We start from the raw sequence: 25093 nt of genomic DNA, 5'->3' as shown, positions 1-25093 counted from the left end.
TCGATCAGGGTCTCTCCCTTGTGTTGCTGCCTTCCCTGCACCTATCTGAGTACAAGAGCTGGGTACCAACACAGAAAACAAAGACTAGAGCACAAAGGTATGCAGATCTAAAAATGCAGTTTCTGAGGAGACCTAAAGGATGTATGAAGGAAGATAATTTTAGAAATGAAAAATAAAACAGAAATTAAATGTAGGAGCAGTAGACCCTGGATTCAGATGATTGTAGCGTGTCATGAGGATAGAGATTAACAGGTTTCCAAAGAAAGCTTTGTGCTATGCAACTTGAGGGGAAGAAAAGAAACAACAAATATGGGTAGACCAAGGAGGAGAAGAAAAGAAAAGATCTGATAATGGAACAGTCGGTAGACTAAACCTTGAAGTAAAAAGAGGAATAACAATAATTTTATCTACTTCAGTTATTCCTTTCTACATCAATATAACATTCAAATTATTCCCAGTAGAATTCAGAATAAATTATTCCCAGTAAAAAAAAAAAAAAAAACTCTCATGCACCTTACTTTAAAAGTTTACAACGACTTGTCAACATTCATTCTGGATATATAAATCCATCAAGAGGCACAAGTGTTAGTGCATAGAGTGAGGTTCACCTGTATGGATGAAGCAGCCACCATTTCCGGTGTTTGTTCCAACCAGTCACACATCTACACTGCCCCATACTCCCCTCTTTTTTCTTCAGTCTTCTGTTATCCTGAATTTTCATTATCATACTTTATTACTTTTATTCATTTCCCATTGGTAATACACCTTTCAACAAAGGCTGCACGTGAGTAATACAGAATAGAAGGTAAGTAGAATGGCAGAAACTCAGTAATTTCAGCTTCACCAATAACTACATGCACACACAATAATAAATTTAATTATAAACTTGTACTTGCTGGTCCCTGTGAGGACAACACACACTGTGGGAACAACACACCAAGGTTTCAATATTTTCCTTTAACAACTTAACACTATCTTTCATCAGGCAGCTTATTCACTTAGAATTTATTATAAAAATAATGGTAATACATGTTAATAAAATTTTGTCCATAGCTTAACAAAACTTAAACAGCGAAATTGATTCGCTTTAATTCAAACAAGGTGGGGAAGGACTCATCATTATTAATAAACAGAAGTTAATGAAATAGAGGGAAGAAAAAGGAAATTTCTAAGGGAAATCCAGGGCCCAAAAAAGGGAACAGTAGATGAGTTTACATTTCACATGAGAGCAAACAAGGAATTATATGGAAGGCTTGAAAAAATCCCGGTCAATGGAGAAATGAAGGTTGGCTCCCTACAGCTGCATTAAAAGAATGAAACCAGAAAGGACTGGAAATGAGGTACTGACTTACCAATAGAACAAAAAGATTCAAACCCCACAATTGAAAGAAAGAAATTAGGCTCCATGGTGGTGTGCAACCATTAAAGAAGATACAGGAAAGAGAGAGAGAGAGAGAGAGAGAGAGAGAGAGAGAGAGAGAGAGAGAGAGAGATTCAGAGCAAAACTACTAGGCATGGTGGATCAGCATAACAAGAAAGTACTCTCGTGACAAGAGCAAGGGGTCAGAGGATGAAGAAATATTAGTGAAAAGAATTGGGTTAGTACATTGGATAGGCAGATAAAACAATCAAATAAACCAATAAAATTAAAAACAACAATCTTCCTGTCATACAAAATTGAGATAACTGGAATGAATGGCATTGCTAACTTACCGTAAACAACACAAAATACTTTTGATTGTTTTCACCAACACAGTTATTGACCCATGGACAATGGTGATCCATCTTCCTAATACATCTGTAACAGCATGGATGATACTAAACTAGTCAAATCAATACATTTACTCCATTGCAGAAAATGAAGGTAAGTAGATAAAAGTCTAGACAATGATACTTTTTCATTCAGTGCTGTTACAATTCACTGATTAAAAAACTGGAAGTTCCAAATGCATTTTCAATACTGGACCAACTGATCTAATTTAAGAGTGCCATGTGTCAACAAAGACACTTTCCTAATGTACTGTAGACACAATTTTTATTTTTATTAACATGACTGACTCACAAGAAAGTAATAACACGAAGAATATTCTTATGAGGAAGAGCAACGAGTCAGAGAATGAAGAAATACTAGTGAAAAGAACTGTTTAATTATAGTGGATAGGCAGATGGAACAATCAAATAAATGAATAAGATTAAAATCAACAGTGTTTTTGTTGAGCAAAACTATATGAGAAGCAGTCTGAGAATATTAGTGTTAACTAACCTTTGGCAAACAGAGCAATGATGTGCTCTTTCTGGTTTGATGCTACAGCATTTGGGGCACTTGAATATAACCTGACCTTCTCGAAAACCCATTTGCTGGATCATCTCTTTTGTGGCATTTCCTTTTGGAACTGCACCCTGAAGTAAGTTTCAAGTTTCATTACAATATGCATTTCTCACATTTTAGTCATATTTAAAAATAAAATAAAATTTTCTGGAAAGCATATTTTTAACGAAAGAGAAGCACCAATGAAATATTATTATTATTATTATTATTATTATATATTGCAAAATCCCTAAAAGAGTGCACAGTCCCAATTGCCTATCTAACAGCTTCCAGGACAACAAAAAATTATTTTCAGTATTTCATATAATCGTCGACCACATTTAAAAATTTGAAATGCTGTTGTAAGAGATTCATTAAGAACTATAATCTTATGTTAAAGGTTAACACAGTACTGGCATGTTGTATGTGTCTTGAGACAGCATTACCCACAGCATGCAAACTATCTAGACTTTATTCATCCAATTCATGAGAATGAGGGCACCTAGTGACTTCCAGTGAACTTTACACATAAGTTCAAACCTTTTAAAAACCTTTGCTTGCCAATGCCCCACACAAATTTATGAAAGGAAAAAAATGTTTATTGTTTATTACATTTTCACATTCTTGCAGTAAAACTTCAGAATCACACAAAAAATATTTTAGTTAATTACTTCCTTACTACTGAATCTATTAGCAACACATTTTGCAGACAGAATCCACACAGACCACTGAACGTACCTGCAAAGTTGTACGATTGTACAACACACAGTTCAGGAGATACGTCATCAAAATCCTTGGGATGCATCAAAACCTATCTTTTTCTTAAAACGGAGCACAATTTATGATACCTGGACTATACTTATCCACTGTTCGGTAGTGAGAATACTTAGCGACTTCCAACAAACCCTAAACATAATTCTGAATGTTTTCCAAAATTTTTCATTACTCTATGGGTGACTAATCCAAAACTAATAAAACCAACTATTGAAGTTTTTTGTCTTCAACAGCAAAGATTTTACATGCTTAAAATCAAATATTTAACAAACAAACTGATTTGTAAAGTAATTAGGTGTTTGAATCTGTTTTATACATGGGTAATTTTGGAAATTTGTGGTAAGTTCCTATGGCACCAAACTACTGAGGTCATCAGCCCCTAGTCTTACACACTACTTAATCTAACTTTAACTTACACTAAGGACAACACACACACACACACACACACACACACACACACACATGCCCGAGGGAGGACTCAAAACTCCGACGGGGACCTGCCCGAACTGTGGCAAGGTGCCTCATACTGCAAGGCTATAATGGGAGTTTGATTCTTTAAAGAACCTTATTCTTTAGTCCATCTATTGTAGGCAGCTCAAGAAGGGTGCCTGTAAGGGTGAAAGGGAAAACAGCCCTTCCCCTACATCTGCATCTACATCTACATAGACACTCCGCAATCCACCACGTGGCGTTGGCAGAGGGTAACTCATACCGCTACTAGTCATTTCCTTTCCTGTTCCACTCGCAAATAGAGCATGGGGAAAATGACTATCTACATGCCTACCTATGAGCCCCAATTTCTCGTATCTAATCTTCATGGCCCTTATGCACAATGTATGTTGGAGGCAGTAGAATAGATTTGCAGTTAGGTTCAGATGCCAATTCTCTAAATTTCCTCAATACTATTCCTCAAAAAGAATGTCACCTTCCCTCCAGAGATTCCCATTTCAGTTCCTAAAATATATCTGTAACACTTGCGAGCTGTTTGAACCTACCAGTCAAAAATCTAGCAGGCTGCTGCTGAATTGCTTGAATGTCCTCCTTTAATCTGACCTGGAACGCATCCCAAACACTCAAGTAGTACTCAAGAATGGATTGAACTAATGTCCTATAGGACAGAATCCTCCCAATAAACCAAAGCCGACCATTTGCCCTCCCTACCACAATCCTCACATGGTCGTTTCACTTCATATCACTTTACAACGTTATGCCCAGATATTTAAACAACATGACTGTGTCAAGCAGGACACTACCAACATTGTTGCTACAGGATTGTTTTTTCTTACTCATCCACATTAATTTATTTTTTTCTACATTTAGAGCCAGCTGCCATTCAGTACACCCTCATTCTCTTCCGCACCGTGGCTGCCTGTGGTTTTGGTTTTTGTTACTGGCCTTCCAAAAAGTGTTACTGCACTTGTAGGCTGCACTGTCAGCCTTACTGTGTAATATTTCATTGGTTGCTGTTTGTTCTCCAATTTTCTCAATCTAGACTGTAAATACATACTGTTGTTGTGGTGTCATTTCGTCCAAGTAGCACCATAAAAAAGCGATTCCTACTGAACAGATGTCTATTGCTAACACTGTTTTGTGCCAAAAGTGAACTCCATTCACACAGCTGCCACCTACACAGCTCATTAATGTTCAACAACGGAGTTCTTGCCGCAACTTTGCTATGGTATTACAGGATTTTAAATTTCGGTGCGTGAATGCTGAAACAAAATATGCTACTTGACTGAAGGCTTTTGACTTTTGTCAATTTCTACCATCCGAGTACTGGAGTGAGATTGAAAAGTGGAGGAAGCAATCACAAAAAGTAGTGGGAATATGTAATTTACTTGGCCCTTCAGTGAACATATTTGCTGCTTCCAAGCTTCAGTCAGAATGGTGTGCTGTTTAAATAAAAAAAGAATTCAATAATAATCTTTCCGTGGCTATTTCACAAAATTATGGCTGTTGTTAGTTGTCATGCTTACACACAATTAAAGTTTTTCCTCTAAGTTGAGCCCTCATGTAATCAATCATAAACTCTGCCGATGTTTACATTGTTGATAGAATGCAACACAGCTGCTAAACTCGACTCCAACAATATACTAAAAAGCATAACTCTTAATTCAATTTGCTTTTTCATTAATAATTATGCACTCATTTCATTTATGAGGAGTAAATAAAATCTGCTTTTTATTATACTTTATTCTAAATCCAAATGTACAATACTTGCCATAAATAATAAGGCATATATTTTGTCTTACTTTAAACAATTTGTAATTTACTTACTACAATAATGCACAATTTTTATTAAACCTACTTACAAAACTATAAAAATTGCTAAATCTCTCCAGAAAAAAAGGAGAAATGTAGTTTCACAAGATTTCAATTTGGATAGCTATGACTGGTGGCCTCCAGAATTAATGATGATGGTTTGACCTCTACAGTAATGTCCCTAATAAGAATATGAGGTATTCTGTGTTCTGTCATGTAATGTGCAATACTTGCGAATAAATTTCTGATAATCATTAATTAATACTGCTGACCTGCTATGTTTGAACTGGGAAGTCAGACTAACAGTATATATCTTTGTTAATGTAGATTCATCTCCTGAAATTTCTTCCATGCTGGAAGCTGGAATGGTCTCTCAGAGATCTTAATCCTTCAATAAACAATGTCGGGTCCATCTCCATTAATATCAATATATTGACCAGTTTGTCACAACATATGGACACAATACCATATGTTATGATAAATGAGCTGTATGAATACATGAACTCAATAAAAAATTTTCTGACTATAACTAATGTTCATTCTCCTCTCTTGAATGACAGCTGTGAATGACCTCCAAGACTCTCCATATATTGGTGCAAAATCCTTCTCCCATGGAGAGCGCCCTATCTTCAAGGCACGGTCTGGCAAAATGGAATATAAGGCTCAAACAGCAAGTAACACAAAGCACAGTAACAATCATATGGTAATTCCTGCTTGCAGATCCATCCAACTCCACATTAGATACACAAAAAGAACACAAACTTCCAAACAGCATTCTGTACTAAAGCATTACTTAAACAAAACTTTTATGGTGGTGATGATCATTCATCGATTCATGCTGTGCAACACATCACTTCATCAAAGTTACATGTTACACTACAAATAGCAGGACACAGTGCAACAGGAACTGATAGTTTTTTTATGAATCGATCTGTCTTTTATGACAAAGTTGTGAGCCCCATAACAAATGGTTTATCTGACCATGCTGGTCAAATTGCAGCTATGAAACAACCACATCAATTATGTTTAATTAAGAAAAGACAATGAATTTTTTACATAATTGAAAATGCTGACTGTTAGACTATTCAGAGAGAATTCACAGGATGAAAATGGGAAGAAATGTATCGAGAACACACACTAAATGAGAAATTTAATTCTTTCCTAAAACTATTCTCACAACATTATTAATGCAGTTTTCCTTTACAATCAACCAGAGACATTTACAGTGAACACTAAGAAAAAGGGTGGTTAACATGTGGGATCAAATAATCTCGTATCAGGAGAGGAGAGCATTATTTAATGCCAAGAACCAGCTCTAACGAATACTTTAAAGTGCACTATGAGCAGTACCGCACAATTCTTCAGCATGTCATCAAAATCCTTGTCTGTTTTTTTTAAATAAATAAATAAAAACATAAAAATTTCAAGAACCAAGGACATTCTGGAGCATTACTAGGCATGAAATGAATAATCTCAGCAAGGCAAATGGTACTGAACTCCCAGAGGTTGTAGCAGCGAGGCAGATGACAAAAAATTGAAAAAAATGAAATCATCCCTCAAAATAGGAGCCAATAAACTTACTTCAGTGGGTAATGCATACTCCACTGTCAGACATCAGTTTTGCTAATTCACCTGCTTGAGAGGCCACAAAAAGCATTATATCAATAAAAAGTAGCAACTCTTCTGGTTATACGGGATCTCACCCAAAGTACTAAAATCTTTTGCTGACTTGGTTGTACCAGCCCTGAGTTACCTTTGTAATAAGTCAATGAGCGCAGGAGCGTTTCCTCAAAGAGAGAAGTGTGCACTAGTAACGCCAATATACAAGAAACAAGACAAGCAACTGACCTGTGATTATAGAGACATCTCCCTCCTTCCTTTGTTCTCAAAATTTTTTGAGAAAGTCTTGCTGAGAATAACCATTCAACAGCAGCTCATTTTGGCTTTTGAAAAGACTTCTCTGCTGAGAACGCAAGATACTATCATGACTAAGCACAATCAAGTCCAAACCCGAAGGAAGGATTGTCAATGAAGTTCAACACTTACTGATAGCATGTTTATTACTGACACCAGTGAACAGCCAGAGCAGAACTGAGCTGGACACAGAATGCTACTATTTATACAAACATAGAATATTCCAGAATACACAAATATGAGGTACTTTGAGGCTCTTCCTGAAATGATACATTATAAATAACAAATAACTGCTTGTGTCTCGCATTGACAGACCCTCGCATTCTGGTTGTGTTGTTACATCCCCTTCACTAAGATTAAGCATGAAGGCAGAGCCTTTTGTCACAAATTTTTGATCATTGAGTAAGTCTTCAGTTTCCTAGAATCTCCCATTGACAATCTGCACCTGTAGATTGTAGCAGGGCTTCATACAGAGGCAGGGGTGCTGCCTTATAAAAAAATTGGAGGGGCCCATACTGGGGGTCTTGCCCTGGAAAATTTTCTAAATTTTAGATGAAAAATAGTGAGTTTTTAAGTTTTTTAAGCATCTTAGTGTCATATGATCAACATTAGAAACCTGAAAACTGGACTTTCAATAACTCGACGCTCCAGGAAACTCAACAAGCCTGACACATTTTTTGGCTTTGAAAAAAGAAACAAAACATAAGCACGCACGGTATTTTCGTAAAAAGCTCATTTAATTTACAGCAATAACCATGGTTATAGACTATTACAGAGCAGGGAATATATAGCTCTGTAAAGACTGAAATTATATTTAAATAAATTCTAAACTATCATTAAAAGAATAAAACATAAAATATTGCTGTTGCACAGTTATAGCACTTAGATTAATGAGTGAAATAGCCAATTTAAGTTTACTTTATTAAATAAAAACAGTATCTCAAAGTTAAAGCTTTAACAAAGTTAACACAGAATACCTAATACTTTCAGTCAAAAAGGAAGTAAATAGCAGGTTTTAAATGGGTCTTACACCCTAAAAATATTTAAGTATTTGAAAATAACTAATACAGTACTATAGTAATATAATAATACAGTACTAAACTAGTACTACTATTTTGAAACTGAAAATTTAACATTATTTATGTATTTAATTCTCTATTTTATAAAGATTTTTAATATTGCTCTAAATGCCACTATTAGGGCTACAGTGTCTTTAGAAAGATGCAAATGTCGACTGTCTGACTGGATTACTGAATATGAAGTTGATGACTGGTCGGATATCCAATTCAGCCAAAACATCTCAGTGGGCATGAAGAGGAGCCAAGTTGTTCAATCGCTTCTGTCCCACTTGTGATCGGAGATATGACTTCAGAGGTCTAAGGACGTTAAATGACCATTCTGCTGTTGCTGTCGTGATTGGAACTACTCAGAGAAACTTAACACACTTCACTACTTCACATAACATTTCTCCAACTGCAGGCTCTTGTGTAATGTACGTTCTTACATCACGAATGTTTTTTAAGACCAGTTGTTTTTTATTAGCAATTACAGCTAACATATTCAGGTATAAGCGCAGACTGTCAATGACTCAGTCATTTTTGAAAAACTTAGTTGATTTTTCCAATTTTGTTTCACCTCTGTTTACCAAAAGCAAGCACTCTTGCTCAACTGCAATGACCTGTGTGAGTCCAGTTGAAGCAAACCGCTCAGTAATGCAAGATTGCACCATTTCACAAACTTCAATGTAAATACTTTGTAGTATTCCTTTGGGGTTTTGAAAGTGTGTGGTGACTGGTTTCATTGTTTTAATACTTCTTTGGTATACTTCAATTCCGATGAAGCGAAGGATCATCAACTTGTGAAGGTTTTTCTTTTAAACACTATTCCCAAAAGTGTTCAAAACTATCACGCCTTCCATTCACTACACAAATCAAGCCCTCATATATTTTTTCCGGATCAGCAACACTTAGATGAGGACATCGAATTTTTTCATTGACATCCTCTACTGGGTACACTGCATGGCAATAAAGTTGTAAAAGGAAATATGTCTTGAATTGTAACATTGACTCACATTTGTAATCTGCCTCTGTTTTGTCCTCTGCAGAAAATGTTTCAAAAACTCTAGAAGTTCTTCAAAGTTTTTCAATATTCTCAAGATACTAGAAGCTCGCATAGTCAATTGAGTCGGGCAAAGGAGTCATAGAACAGCTTGGTCATTGGCGCTCTCACAGTGTATGCTTCTGAAAAGTCCCATCCTTTTGTTGGATACCCTTACCGTGTTTATTAAGTCCTTGGCTAAAGCCATAATATCCCTCATAGGCGTAAGATGGCGGAGACTGTCAACAACTGCCAAGTCTGAATTGTGAGCAGTGCAGAGCAAGTAACATGCTTTTGGTTGTATATCCAAAACTAACTTTTTTAGTCCTTTGAACTTACCTCTCATATTCAAGGCACCATGATAGCACTGTACTCTTAAGTTATCCATTGACAAATCAAGACAAGCAAAAACGTCTTGTAAAATACTAAACAGAGTTTGTGATTCAGTGTTGCGGATCTTGTTTAAGCCAATAAAGTCTTCATTGATGACTAAGGAACCATTGAGAGTACAAATACAAAATGATACTTGTTCGCGAATCGAAGAATCACTTGTTTCATCAACCTTAATAGAAAAATGTTCAGTCTTCTTGATTGAAGGCAATACCTTTCTCAACACAGACTTCCTAGTAGATCAATGATCTCGTTTTGAATATCGTGGGATGTCCACTTATACCCCAAATGCCCTAACCAATCTTTAAACTCAGGTATGTCATTCTTTCGGAGTTCCAACAATTGAAAAAAATTTAAGTTTACATCTTCGTGCCCTCTAATTGCTAGTCCTTGCCAGCATAGAAATTGCATGGTAGTAAAAATTGTCTCAAGAGCTTAACAGCCTTTCTGCATATTACTATCTAAGTGTTCATTCAATTGGGAGGCCACACTTCTTTATGTGTAAACATATTTTCATGAAGATGGAATTTTTGCAAAGCCTTTTCCCAGTTAGTAAACCCTACTGAAGAAAATGGATCTTCTTTTCTTTTTTGAAGAAAATTGTAATAGATTTTTAGCATCTGCCTCTTTGCAGGTTTTGCAAAAAACTTTTTTGGTAGATGCTTCACATTCTAGCCATGTATATTAACCAAGACTTCTGAAATGATCTTCCCTTACCGGATTGTCCAGGTTTCGGCTGTGAACGGTTCTCGCCTGAAGATGACGAAGCAATTGAAGACACAATAATGGTTGGAGGTTGACTTGCAGTATCATCAACTTCCAAGTGCATCTTTTTGGTAACAAATTTATCCATTGCAAACTTAATTCACAATACACTAAGAGACTAAAGTAAACATAAAAATATAGTCATATAAAATAGTCCACTAGACACTAAAGTTGAAACACTAAACACATCTGAAGCATGCCCTGAACGAAACTATCCACACTGAATGACTGCGACAGCAGGGTGTGCTTTATACAGCTGTGGCGTCGTAGTGTCTCAAAGCATCAAGGTGACACGAGGCGGACGGTTCCAGGCACTTCCGCTCCAGTCCTTTTGATGTAGCTGTGGCCGCAGTGCTGGCTTCCAGCACTAGACTTTACCCGAAGGTTCATGCACCAAGACAAATTCCAAGTGTGCCCGCAGCACCGTAACACCAACATGAGTCACACCACTTGTTTTCAGTTAACCTGCTTACTACCATAATCATTATTTGTTTTAACTCATTACTGAATGTATTTTAAAAGGTAACTATTGTCAAACATGGAAAATAAAAAATTCCAACATAATTTTGTGATTTTACAAAGCATAATACAACAAATAATTTTCTTAAATTATTGGGGGTGCTCGCGCCCCTCAGGCCCCATGGAGTCGGCACCTGTGTACAGAGGACATGAACAATGTCTCTGTACTTTCATCTTCTTGATGGGCGGTTATGATACTTGAATTCCCATGTGACATCTGACAAGGGATGAAGGATTCGATACAGCCCAAACTAGCGCTTTAGTAACTATTACGATGGATCCACATTCTGAATGGGTGTAAAATTCCATACCAAGTCTCCCAGGCCATATCTAACTGACTAGTGCCTGGCATTATAGCGCTCTCGGTCTTTCTTCTGAATGTCCAGGGTCTATATGCAAGCCAGCTGCCTTGCTTCCTCAGTCCTGGTGATGGGATGCTCACAGTCATCCTGAGTATCATCCGGCTGAAATGGAAACAGTGTATCCACTGTCATTTTGGCCTCGCAACCATGTACCAGAAAGAACTGTGGTGTCACTGCCAGACACCACACTTGCTAAGTGGTAGCCTTTAAATCGGCCGCAGTCCGTTAGTGTAAGTCGGACCCGCGTGTCGCCACTATCAGTGATTGCAGACCAAGCGCCGCCACACGGCAGGTCTAGAGAGACTTCCTAGCACTCGCCCCAGTTGTACAGCCGACTTTGCTAGCGATGGTTCACTGACAAATTACACTCTCATTTGCCGAGACGATAGTTAGCATAGCCTTCAGCTACGTCATTTGCTACGACCTAGCAAGGCGCCATTATCATTTGCTATTTATCTTGTGATGCATGTACCGTCAGACCGATGTTCACCAATTATGGATTAAAGTTAAGTATTCCCGAAGCTACGTACCTTTTTTGCTAGTATAATTACTTTACCTGTTCCAGACCTCATGCCAGCCTGCGTGAGCTTAAACGCGTGCCTTTCGGCTACCTCCTAGTGGCTTGGCTGTCTTGCCAAGTCACAACAAGAACAGTGCAAAATCAGTAGTGTCTTGCTTCGCTATGTTGTATGCGAATGTCATGACAAGCAAGCACTGCATTCCACTCCCCCTGTTTGATATCAACATGCAGTAAAGAGTATATCTGCCAACTTCTTATTAAACTGTTCTGCAGACAAATGGTCTGTGGACTGTAGGCAACTGTCATCCCATGGGTGATGTCGTGACATGAAATTACTTCTGACGCTGGTCTCATCCATGCTTCAAAATGATGTCTTCCACAAGAAATAACTTTGCAATTGCCAGACCTTTGGCAGTTGGCACAGCTTTGATGACACCATTGTGAGCAACATAGTCAACACAGGCTACTAACCACCAATCTGCATTTGCTGACTTTGGGAACCTCCTCCAGAGATCACTTTCACTTCCATAGAATGGCACTGCTGCATGGAGGATTGGTACCAGATGCCCTGCAGGTAATCCTTACAATGGCGTAATGTCTAATGGATTGATAGAAATGCGGCCAGTGATACCTGCATCTGATTCTGTCTACGGTCTTCATGAGTACCAGGTGACCAGACGTAGGAACATTGTGGAAAAACTTGAGGATAACTGGTTGTAGATGGAGTGGGATGATGTGCATCCAATTCTGCCCTATGGTATCATAGTACCTCTTATACAATAATCCATTTATTAATTGGAATTCTCCTTGGGTTGGTCTCTCCCCCTTCAAGGCTTCAATGATTTTCAACAGTGCTGTATCTTTCCTCTGTTAAGCATCAATGCTCTTTAATGCAATGATTACTGGGATTTCATCCCCATTGCTGTGTTCTGCAAAAGGGTTTCTTGAAAGGAAGTTAGCATCCTTTTATTTGAATTCTTTTTGTATATCATTGTGACATCCTGCCAGTCGACTCGATGGATCCTTCAGGTTAGTCAGCCAGAAGAGAGAATGGTGGTTTGTCACAATGGTGACCACTTTACCAAAAAAATATGGCCAAATCTTGTTTCTGGACCAAACCACTACAAGGTACTCTTCCTCAGTTATAGAGTAGTTCATCTCAGACTTTTAGAGTATTCTGGAAGCATAAGCTATCACCTTTCCTGCAGTTTCCTGATTGTGCGCTAGAAGTGTACCTACCTTGTAAGCGCTAGTGTCAGAGTGAAGTTGAGTTTCAGCACTCTCATCATACATTGCTAGGACTGGAAAAGATGTTAGTGCCTCTTTAGGGACAGGGGAAGATTCCAGTTGAACCTCATTCCAGGAAATTTGGAGTCTCCCTTTGCTAGTTCTTGCAAGAGATGTTCCTTGGTACAGAAGTCCTTTCTGAATCAATGGTAAGTATGAACACATTCCAACATGACTTCTCACATCATGAATGAGCTGAGGAGTAACAAAACCTGTTACTGCTCTTATTTTCTCTGGGCTGGGATGGACTCCACTGCCATTTGCTAGGTGATGCCACACAATTTTTATTTCCTGTGCACTGAATAGGCACTATATTCAGACTCAGACAGGGTTTACAGCCAGAACACACTTTAACGTGGTTGTCAGGTAGCTTAGACGTCCTTCAAATGTCTTCGAAAAACAATGGCATTGAGATGGATGGTGTCTAAACAGGTTCTACATCATGGATTAGAAAATGGCTGGAGTGTTATACATCAACAACATGAGGTCAGAGCATGTCTTCTATGACTCCTTTCATCAACTGTGAGATTTTGTCAGATTCAGTTATGTTAGGATTCACAACGTGGCAAAGAGCCGAAACCTCCTGTATGTACAACTGTGTCATTTCCCCATGACACTGGGTCCTGTTCTTCAATTGTTCTCCTGCTAAGCACATTTGCTGTCAATTGTTACCATATATTTTCTTTATTTTGGCCTGGCATTTGTCCTAACTGCTGAGCTTCTCTATGTTGTTCTTGAAACACTCTCAAGTAAACACATGTAAATGTATACATTTTCCAAACACATAATTTTGACCCACCTGTTGTATTTGGTGACATAGTCAAACGCATTCAGCCATTTCGTCGGGTCCTAACCGGCATATCCAGAAAATATTTATGAATGCCTGATGCGCAGCTGATTCACTGCTGTTCTGGGACCTATCTGTCTCTTGAATATACAGATCTCATGAACAATGAACTGCTTGTATTCCAGTTCCTGTCCACATAGGCCAATGCTTTTACACTGCCTAATTCGAGCCATGGTGATGTAGATGTTCTGAAGTACCCGCCATCTCCACTGAACAATGTCATGTCTAAACCACAATCAAGTCTAAACACAAAGGCAAGGTCACCAATGAAGTTCAACACTTAGTACTGAAAGCACGTTTATTACTGACAGCAACACACAGCCAGAACAGAACTGGCCTCTTGGGCAGACAGTGCAGCTATCTATACAGAACTGAAATATTCCAGAAAATATGAACATTAAGAACATAAGATATTTTGAGAACTTTCCAGAAATGCTGAGTTGCAGACAGGAACAACAAAAAGATTGTTAAACATTTAGCTTTTAGCCTAAGTGTCCTTCAGAAAAGAAAACACACACACACACACACACATTCACACAAGCTAGAACACATCACACACACAAGAATGCCACCTCTTGTAGCTCAGACCAGAATGCATTCTGCTTGTGTGAATGTGTGTGTGTGTGTGTGTGTGTGTGTGTGTGTGTGTTTTCTTTTCCGAAGAATACTTTGGCCAAAATCTAAATGTGTAAGAATCTTTTTGCTGTGCCTGTCTGCAACTCAATGTGACATCTTTATGGTGAGTAAAGCAATCTATCCCTTTCCTAATTTTGTTGATATTCCAACCTGCAGTTTCCACTGTTTGTTTACAGGTACCAGAAGCTGATTTGAAAGGGCAAACACTGAATGAGGCTTCGAGTTTGAGGTTTCTCGATATCTGTATGGATAATGAACTGCACCAGCATGCGGATAAGTGAACTGAAAAGCTCAGTTTTGCCTGCTTTGCTCTCTGCCATCTCTCTCACTGTGTTGATCTACAGACAGGATAAAATGCTTTATTTGAAATATTACTTAACACCAGCAGCATAGAAGGAGAAGGAGCAATGGCTTATTTAAAAGTACTGTAGCTGTTTTTTCTCCCAACATACATTTATAAATTAACAGAAGTAATTGTCATTATTATCAGTTTGAGTAGATTAGCATTAGTCATGGTTTGTTGTTAGTGTACTTTACTGAAACGAGCAGCAGCTGTTGTTTCTGCCTTTTGATGCATGTGTAACTTGACTCATTCCACACCCCTCAATGATCCCCTTCATGATGAGAGTGATGAAACAAGATGTGTGAATGAATGAATGAAAGAATGAATTAATGAATAACATACACCTTTTCATCTCCCACTGAGCAATACACAGTTTCTGAATGGGTTTTGCATTTAGTGCCCATGTCTCACTGTTGTTAATCAAAGCAGTTAACACACCATGACTGTAGATTTTGAACAACTGATTCACTGATTCAGAATACAATCTGAGCAGCCATCTTTGATAGTTTGCAGATTTACAGTCTAGTAAAGTCATCATAAGATCAAAACTATTTGCAAATGATTTACACAAGATAACTGAGTGGTATAAGAATTGTTAAAAGTGGCACTTGGCTCTGAGCAATAAAAAGTGTGAGATACTTAACTACAGTTCTAAAAAAACTGCCATTCAATTTTGGTTCCACATTGAGTCACACAAATTTAAAGGCTGTTAATTCAAATAAAGACCTATGTATCACAATTATGAATAACGTAAATTGAAATCATCACATGAGAAATGATGTGGGGAAGGCAAACCAAAGACTATGTTTTATTGGCAGAGTACTTAAAAAGAGACTAATCTACTAAAGAAACTGTCTACACTATGCTAGCCCATCCTCTTGTGAAATACTGTTGTGTGGTATGGGATCCTTGCCAGATAGGACTGATGGAGAACATTGAAAAAGTTCAAAGAAATTATTGCTGGACTTTTCCACTGCAGTGAGATCTTTTCACAAAACTAAAATAACCAACTTTCTCTTTTGAATGCTAAAACATTTTGTTGATTCCCATCTACATGGGGAGAAATGATCATAATATAAGAGAAATCAGAGCTCACATGGAAGATTTAAGTGTTCACTTTTCCCCACATGCTATTTGAGAGGGAACAGTTGCAAACAGGCTGAAAGTGGTTCGACCAACACCCTGCCAAATACTTAAGTCTGAATTGCATAGTAATCATGTGGATGTAGAAGCCATTTCTATCTCAAGTTTGTATCTTTCCCTGTACATCTGCATTCTTCAGATGCAGTAAATACAGAAACCCATCTGATTCTGTCACTTCATACTTGATTTGTACAATTTTATTTTTCTTGTGTTGATTATTCAACATCTTAGGCTTATTACAATGATTTCAGGCCTAGTATCAAATTTACTCTGTTAAGTGCTTTCACCACTATTGTTATTATTATATTAGCTTGTAAACACTGCCATGAGCTGAGCTGCTTGTACTGTGGTGTATTGGTCAGCATTGCTGACTGACATGCTGCATGTAGTCAGTTCAAAGCTGACCACCAAAAAATATTTAATATTTATCATTCCTGGAATGTTCCTGAAATTTCTTATGTCTGCAATATTTGCGTGTTCTGGAATACTTGATGCTTATCATACACAAAGAACCACCATTCATCCAGGAAGCAGTTCTGTTCTGGCTGTATGTCAGTACCTGTAATTAAATTGCTTTCAGTGCTAAATGTTGTACTTCATGGACAACCCCCAGCTTTCAGATTTGCAAATGATTGAGGTTTAGATGTGACACTGTTTGATGGAGACACCAAGTACTCCAAAACATCTACATTACCATGGCTACAAGTAGGCAATGTAAAGGCCGTTGCCTGCTAGGACAGGTACCGGGATACAAGCAATACATCATTCCAAATTCAGGAGACCACTGGACTCCAAGCCAGCAGTAAGTCAGCTGTAGATTAGACATCCATGAGTTGTTTCTAGAGACACTGATCAGGGCTTACCAAAATGGCTGAAGGGGTGTAACTAATTCAGCAAATACAGCAGATGAGATGACATAATGTTCCTGGCAAATGTGTACATTTACTTGGACAGCACAACCCAGTGATGGTTCAAGAACAACAAAGAGCAGCTCGACAGCTGGGACAAATTCGAGACCTAAATGAAGGTAAAATTTGGTGTCAATCGACAGCAAATCTGCTTAGCAGAAGCCTTATTAAAGAACAGGGTCCAACACCATGGAGAAACAACACAGTCATACATATAGAATGTTTTACCCCTTTGCAACACTGTGAATCCAAATATGACAATACCTGACAAAATAACACATTTGATGAAAAGAGCTGCAGAAGACATATACCAAGCTCTTCTGGTAAAAGATGTCACAATAACAGAAGAATTTATCAAGTGGTGTCAGTGCATCGAGGAAATGCAACAATAAAGAGTTGGACGAGCCTATGGCATTTATTGAAGCCTGTCAGTGTTTGCATCTCTCACATGCCAAGTTATAAGAGAAGAGAGATAGCCAGAACTGTCAGACCATGTACACAAAAGAGAGCAGTCATGAATATCAGTCTCATATGTCATGAGGTAATTGAGAATGTTGAACAAGAGATGTATCAATCTTTAGCACCAATTGGAAAACTATGCATGGCAACCATTTATGGGGGTGAGGCCACAACAGATGAAAATCTTCCATGGATGACCATTAACAAGATGACAGGAAATCTCATTGATGTTATCACCAATGGCCAATCTGACTGGGTACTAGTTGGCTCAGGGATTTATATTTCTTTAATGTCGAATACTTATAATCACCAGCTAAAGAAGGCTGTGTCGTGTCCCCTGATACAAAAACAATTGATCCGAAGATTGCAAATGGGAAATAGGTCCTGCTGATAGAAATTTGTATTGCAAGAATAAACTCTCAGTGACGGAACACAGCACTTAAAATTTGTCATTTTGAATGTAGTCAAAATGTTATTCACTAATTGGACTTCTTGCAGGCATCACAAGCAGTCATACAAGTATACTGTGGAAGATCAGAGCTCCAGAATCACAAAATTATCCTTACAAGCACACATAACAAAGACTGCTCTTGGAGATTGTTTGTTGATGAAGACGTTGCTATGCCACTGTCATCAATAAGGTGAGTTCCAGCCATCAATCAAGGTGCTCAGTTAAACTGTAAAGCTTTTATCATGTGCTAAAAGTTACTTAGGCTCACAATGAAATCTACATTCCAGCACTGATCGTAAGCATTTTAGGTGGTCAAGGAGAACTTTGGTGAATCCACTGTCATGAGCAGCCTCAGCTCATCCATAAAAGTATGTGCATAGGGACAGACAAACCAGTTCAGGAAGGGCAGCTTAGTATCATCAACAAAGAGTCATGCTCTGGTATCACTACAGAAAATGTAGGGAAGGAAGCTATTATTGACCTCCCAACAGATCTGGCCTGACCAAGGAACAGCATTGGCGAGTGTTAGCCATTCTGTGCCAATTTTTGGGTGCATTAAAAGGTGGACTGGGGAGAAGATAGATCATTTTGCCTATTATAAAACACCATATCAACACCGGAGATCACCCACCAATTAGCCAGGGCTGGTATAGGATGTTGCTGCATGAACAGCAGATAATCTTGGAGGAAGTGGGGAAGGTGATGCAAGGCAACATCACTGAACCTCCATGAACAAAATCACAAACAACATCACACCGCACTGATGGTACCCTAGACTGCTTGAAAGAAGCAAGGTATTACTCAACTATGGACATGTAGACAGGCCACTGGCCAATCGAGGATGATGAGGACAACTGGGGAAAGACTGCCTTCATCACTCCTGACAACCTCAGGACTTCAGAATTATGCTAGTTGGACTGTGTACTGCTCCAGGCATCTTTGGATGTATGATGGCCTACCTGTTTCAACAACTGCAACAGGCAATGTGCCTTTGCTAACTGGATGCTATTTTTTCGAAGACATTTGAAGGTCATCTAGACTACCTGACAAGTGTGTTGACATGTGTTCAGACTGCATGCCTCCACCTGAATCTGAAAACTTGCCTTTTCACTGCCATAGAAACAAAAATCTTGGAGCAAGTAATGAATGGCAATTGAGTTCATCCTGATCTAAGAGAAAAAAAGAGCAGTCACAGGTTTTCTGACTCCTGGCACATTCATTATGTGAGTAGTTTTCTAATGTGCTTATACTACCAATGATTCATAATGGACTTTAGCACCAAAGCATGTCCCTTGCAATAACTACTGCAGGAAGATGTCAAATTTTCCTGGAACGAGGTGCAAGAAAGATCTTTCCTTGTGATTAAGGAGATACTAACATATTCTCCAGTCCTAACAATGTACGATGGAAATGACAATACTGAACTTTATACTGTTGCTAGCAGTCATGAGATAGGTGCAGTTCTAGTACAAATTTAGGAATGTGCTGAAAAGGCGATAGCTTATGCTTATGGAGTTCCTTGCAAAAGTTCCAGCTGTCAACAAGTTCTGGCCACATTTATTTCTCATATCATTCACTATTGTGATGGACCATCATACTCTATGCTGGTTGAATAGTCTGATGGATACATAGGTCAATTGGTGAGATGAGCACTGAGGCTTCTTCAGGAGTACAATGTTACAGTGGTGTATAAATGCACATGCCAACACAAGGACGCTGAATGCCTTTCAAGGAGTCATTTGGCACAACATAGCAGTGTAGATGAAACCTCAGTAATTGCTACACTGAATGACATTGCTGCTGAACAGGACAAAGATCCAGCACTGCTGAAAACCTAAGAAGCCTTGAAGGATGAGGAATTGACCAATGAAGAGGTCCACTAAACAAACATAATGTTGTATAGAGGAACTGTGATCAAATGAATTGGAAATGGTTGCTCGCCATCACAGCTTATCTACAGTCATCTATCCAGAAGTACTTCCACGAAACTCCAAGATCTGGACACCTGGGATTCATGAGGTTTCTAGACAGAAAAAAAGTGCAGTTATCTGGCCACATCTCTTTTGATCTGTTACACACTACATGAGCAACTGCAAGGAATACTGATGACAGAAACACATGACACAATGCCTTCTGGAGCATCTGGTAGCGATTCCACCTGCAACAGTGCCATTCCACTGGATTGGAATTGACCTCTTGGGGAGGCTCCCGAAGGCAACAAATAATCTGCAATAGCAACATCATCCACTATGTTGTCACCAATGCTGTGCCATATGCTGGACCTCCTGAAATTGTAAAGTTGCTGTTACAAGATTTCATAATGATGCACTGTGCTTTCTGCATTATGATCTCCGAGTGTGGAAAAATTTACCAGTTGAGACCAGTATCAGATGTGATTTCACACTGCGACATCACCCACAGGATGGCCATTGTCTACCACCCACAGACAAATGGCCTCACAGAACACTTTCCCAATATGTTGACAGATATGCTCTCGATGTATGTTGGTGTCTAACAGAGAGACTGGGATATACTGTTTGTTGTGACATTCGCATACAATACAGCAAAGTGAGACAGTACAAGATATTGCTTTTCTTGGTCAAAAGAAGCTAGATACCCAGGAGAAAGACCATGGGCACTATAATGCAAAGCACCAGCTGGTAAGATACAACCTAGGAAACTCAGTATGGAGTGCAGAAAATGGGACATCAAGGAAGTTAATAAAGTGCTACTTTGCGGAGTATCTTTTCATTCACTGCTTGCCAGATGTCACATATGAAGCCAAGGATTATGACCCTTCATTAAAAAGACATAAGTGCAAAGACATCATCCACTGTCTCCATATGATGCCGTACTACAGTACTGAGGCGGAGAGTGATAGGGGGGCCTTTTTGCTCAAGGAAACTGAATACCCCCTCGATGATTTCTAACCTTTTATGCTTATCATAATGAATAAGATGTGACAACTTGTCCAGAATGCAAGGATTCGTCAAGGTCTAGGCCCAGTGTACTGTAGACAGCTCCAACGAGAACTTCTGAAACAGTGGGTCACTGTTTCTCCTGGAGAGGTAGCAAGCCACAAGCAGTGCTGTGTGCACTGTGGCATAGTGATCAGCACAGCTGGCTGGCGGACTGCAGGGAGTCAGTTCAAACCCAACTACCAGCAATTATTAGATATTTAGTATTTACTGTTTCTGGACAGTTCTCAAAATAGCTTGTGTTTGTAATACTTGTATATTCTGGAGTACCCTAAGTTTGTATAAATAGCAGCACTTTCCATCCATGAGTTTAGATCTGTTCTGGCTGTGTGTTGATGTTCGTAATAAAAATGCTTTCACTGTATTCACTGCCAACCCTGCTCTTGTACTTGGACTCTAGGGTGGTTACAATATACAGGGTGTTTCAAAAATGACTGGTATATTTGAAACGGCAATAAAAACTAAACAAGCAGCGATAGAAATACACCGTTTGTTGCAATATGCTTGGAACAACAGTACATTTTCAGGCGGACAAACTTTCGAAATTACAGTAGTTACAATTTTCAACAACAGATGGCGCTGCAAGTGATGTGAAAGATATAGAAGACAAAGCAGTCTGTGGGTGCGCCATTCTGTACGTCGTCTTTCTGCTGTAAGCGTGTGCTGTTCACAACGTGCAAGTGTGCTGTGGACAACATGGTTTATTCCTTAGCACAGAGGATTTTTCTGGTGTTGGAATTCCACCGCCTAGAACACAGTGTTGTTGCAACAAGACGAAGTTTTCAACGGAGGTTTAATGTGACCAAAGGACCGAAAAGCGATACAATAAAGGATCTGTTTGAAAAATTTCAACGGACTGGGAACGTGACGGATGAACGTGCTGGAAAGGTAGGGCGACCGCGTATGGCAACCACAGAGGGCAACGCGCAGCTAGTGCAGCAGGTGATCCAACAGCGGCCTCGGGTTTCCGTTCGCCGTGTTACAGCTGCGGTCCAAATGACGCCAACGTCCACATATCGTCTCATGCGCCAGAGTTTACACCTCTATCCATACAAAATTCAAACGCGGCAACCCCTCAGCGCCGTTACCATTGCTGCACGAGAGACATTCGCTAACGATATAGTGCATAGGATTGATGACGGCGATATGCATGTGGGCAGCATTTGGTTTACTGACGAAGCTTATTTTTACCTGGACGGCTTCGTCAATAAACTGAACTGGCGCATGTGGGGAACCGAAAAGCCCCATGTTGCAGTCCCATCGTCCCTGCATCCTCAAAAAGCACTGGTCTGGGCCGCCATTTCTTCCAAAGGAATCATTGGCCCATTTTTCAGATCCGAAACGATTACTGCATCACGCTATCTGGACATTCTTCGTGAATTTGTGGCGGTACAAACTGCCTTAGACGACACTGCGAACACCTTGTGGTTTATGCAAGATGGTGCCCGGCCACATCGCACGGCCGACGTCTTTAATTTCCTGAATGAATATTTCGATGATCGTGTGATTGCTTTGGGCTATCCGAAACATACAAGAGGCGGCGTGGATTGGCCTCCCTATTCGCCTGACATGAACCCCTGTGACTTCTTTCTGTGGGGACACTTGAAAGACCAGGTGTACCGCCAGAATCCAGAAACAATTGAACAGCTGAAGCAGTACATCTCATCCGCATGTGAAGCCATTCCGCCAGACACGTTGTCAAAGGTTTCGGATAATTTCATTCAGAGACTGCGCCATATTATTGCTACGCATGGTGGATATGTGGAAAATATCGTACTATAGAGTTTCCCAGACCGCAGCGCCATCTGTTGTTGAAAATTGTAACTACTGTAATTTCGAAAGTTTGTCTGCCTGAAAATGTACTGTTGTCCCAAGCATATTGCAACAAACGGTGTATTTCTATCGCTGCTCGTTTAGTTTTTATTACCGTTTCAAATATAGCGGTCAATTTTGAAACACCCTGTACAATGATGGTGAATAAGGGCAATATGGTGTGATTGTTACGTAAATAACTCAACAAATTTCCTAGTGATTCTAAATCCCTTTCTATAGCTCCTCACTATTACAATTTCCAGTAGGTCACACTAACAGGGGAAGAATGACAGCTAAAGACAAATAAAACTGATTTTTAAAATACAGATATGTGTCTGTTGTACCATATACCACATTCAACGCAAGATTTTGATGTCCATCCTTATGCCGCACACACTCCCAAACCCTTGTCACATGGGTCATATCTCTGCAGAAGACTCAGGTACAAGACCTGTCTGTTACACACACCCAGCACATCCTACTTCAGGCCTGTCATAGGCTTATCCTATCCCACGAGAGGCAGGACCAGCTGTGAAAGCAGCCATGCCATATACCAGCTCAGCTGCAATTTCAGCATTGTATTTTATGACCATCAACTGGCTGTCCACGAGAATGAATGGCCACTGCCAAACAAGTGTTCGACACTACAGAGCAGACCGCCAGTGGTGGAAAATGCTGCAAGCACAACATGCTCTATTCCTGCCCCAAGTAGTATCATAAAACATAAAGTGTGGGACTTTTCAACTTCAGCTACACACTGTCAATAAAAGAAATTTTTTATTTGTGTAATTATTTTCTGTTTAGCATGAGAATTGATTTTTGGTATTATGTTTTACATTTCCTGTTCACTGTCACCAGCAAATCCAAACGATTTCCATACAGTGCAACCTGCACCCAACAGATAGAATAGGTCATTAGATGACCTTGTGGTGAGTTCGTGATATATGTTAACACATGGAGTACTTACAGTCATATTTCCTAACCATGTGATGAGTTTATAATACGTGTTAACACATAGAGCACTTCCAATCATATTTCCCTAAACATAAATTGTTGCATTTCCATAAGTGCTTCTGTCATTCATCATCAAAGTGCAAGTGTGGAGTTTCAGTGAAGCAACTAAAATGCAGTGGAATGAAACACAATGATCACTTGGCAAGGCAAACATATGTACATGTTACTTCATTTTCAGTGTATCTGCACTGCAGTAGTCCAACATCAAAACAGATAGTGATCAGATCATGAAATGATACAGGTATTTGTCATGCATATGTGAATGTCACATGGTACAGAAAGTTTGTTGCAGATAAATGAGTGAATATCGATGAAAAAATATCAATCATGTAATGTGACCTGCAGTTTGTTAGTTTGCAAGTGTACAAAAACAACATGTGTGGCACAGAAATTGTCTGCCTAAAAAAAGTATACATCCAGGGGTTGGCAGTATTTGGTTGTTCTCGTGGAAATATAGTTTACATATAACATCTTTAAACAGACCAGGAATTGAACAGCTTTCTCTCACTTGTATGTTCACCAAGAACCAAATATAAAATTCTTGTCCTGCGCTATTTTTTTCCACCTGTAACCGCTTCAACATGGATGTTCTGTGGATATATTGCTGCTACTTTCTTTACAACTAGCAGACCAAACACCCCTTGTGTTTTCTGCAAACAAAAGTAAAATTTGTTCGCCACTCTAACATCCACGGAGGCAGCCACATTTATTGCATTCTTTGTGTGTGTGTGTGTGTGTGTGTGTGTGTGTGTGTGTGTGAGAGAGAGAGAGAGAGAGAGAGAGAGAGAGAGAGAGAGAGAGAACCACATGTGCATTTTCACATCTATTGTAAATGTGTGTGATCCCATGAATAGACTGTATCATACCAGCTGTTGATTTTACATGTGTGTGACAGTGTTTAATAATAAAAAACCAGCTCTGGTCAATATTCTAAACACATTCATTACTTATATTGTTGTCTTTAATGGAATTCACACCTGTCATGAATGTTTCTATTGTTTGCATAATGATAAAGTATTCTTCAATTTCTCTGAGAACCATGGCCACAATTTTACATGCTTCTTTGCAGGCACTGGCAAATTTGGAAAATTACAAAGAAGCTTTAAAATTGTCCAAAGCAACTGCTCTAGCAGCTTCCAGAGCTCATGCTAGAATCTGCCAGTAACTGACTACTGCTCCATTGCCTGTAACTCTATGGAACTGCACTCTTAAAGAATGTTTAAAATCTTCAATTTGGATGTTTTGTCACCCTTGACTTGAAGTTGCCTGTCTCTTGTCTTCTGCAAGTCACATAATCTAAAATT

General features: G+C 39.1%; 1 protein-coding gene across 4 annotated transcripts in view; it reads right to left on the bottom strand.

Moving 5' to 3' along the window:
• LOC126480800 (palmitoyltransferase ZDHHC3) overlaps positions 1 to 25093 on the bottom strand; it is a 102204-nt gene that overhangs the window by 9170 nt on the left and 67941 nt on the right. For all 4 annotated transcript variants that reach the window (XM_050104115.1, XM_050104117.1, XM_050104119.1 and 1 more), the window contains exons 4-5: positions 2264 to 2400; positions 1714 to 1798 (exon numbers count right to left, since the gene is read on the bottom strand). In XM_050104115.1, coding sequence (XP_049960072.1) covers positions 1714 to 1798; positions 2264 to 2400 — 222 coding nt within the window. The remainder of the gene's footprint in view (positions 1 to 1713; positions 1799 to 2263; positions 2401 to 25093) is intronic.

Source organism: Schistocerca serialis, chromosome 5, assembly GCF_023864345.2.
Source record: "Schistocerca serialis cubense isolate TAMUIC-IGC-003099 chromosome 5, iqSchSeri2.2, whole genome shotgun sequence".
NCBI lineage: Eukaryota > Metazoa > Arthropoda > Insecta > Orthoptera > Acrididae > Schistocerca > Schistocerca serialis.
Note: the sequence above shows the minus strand (reverse complement) of the source record. Positions and strands in the feature narration are given on the sequence as shown.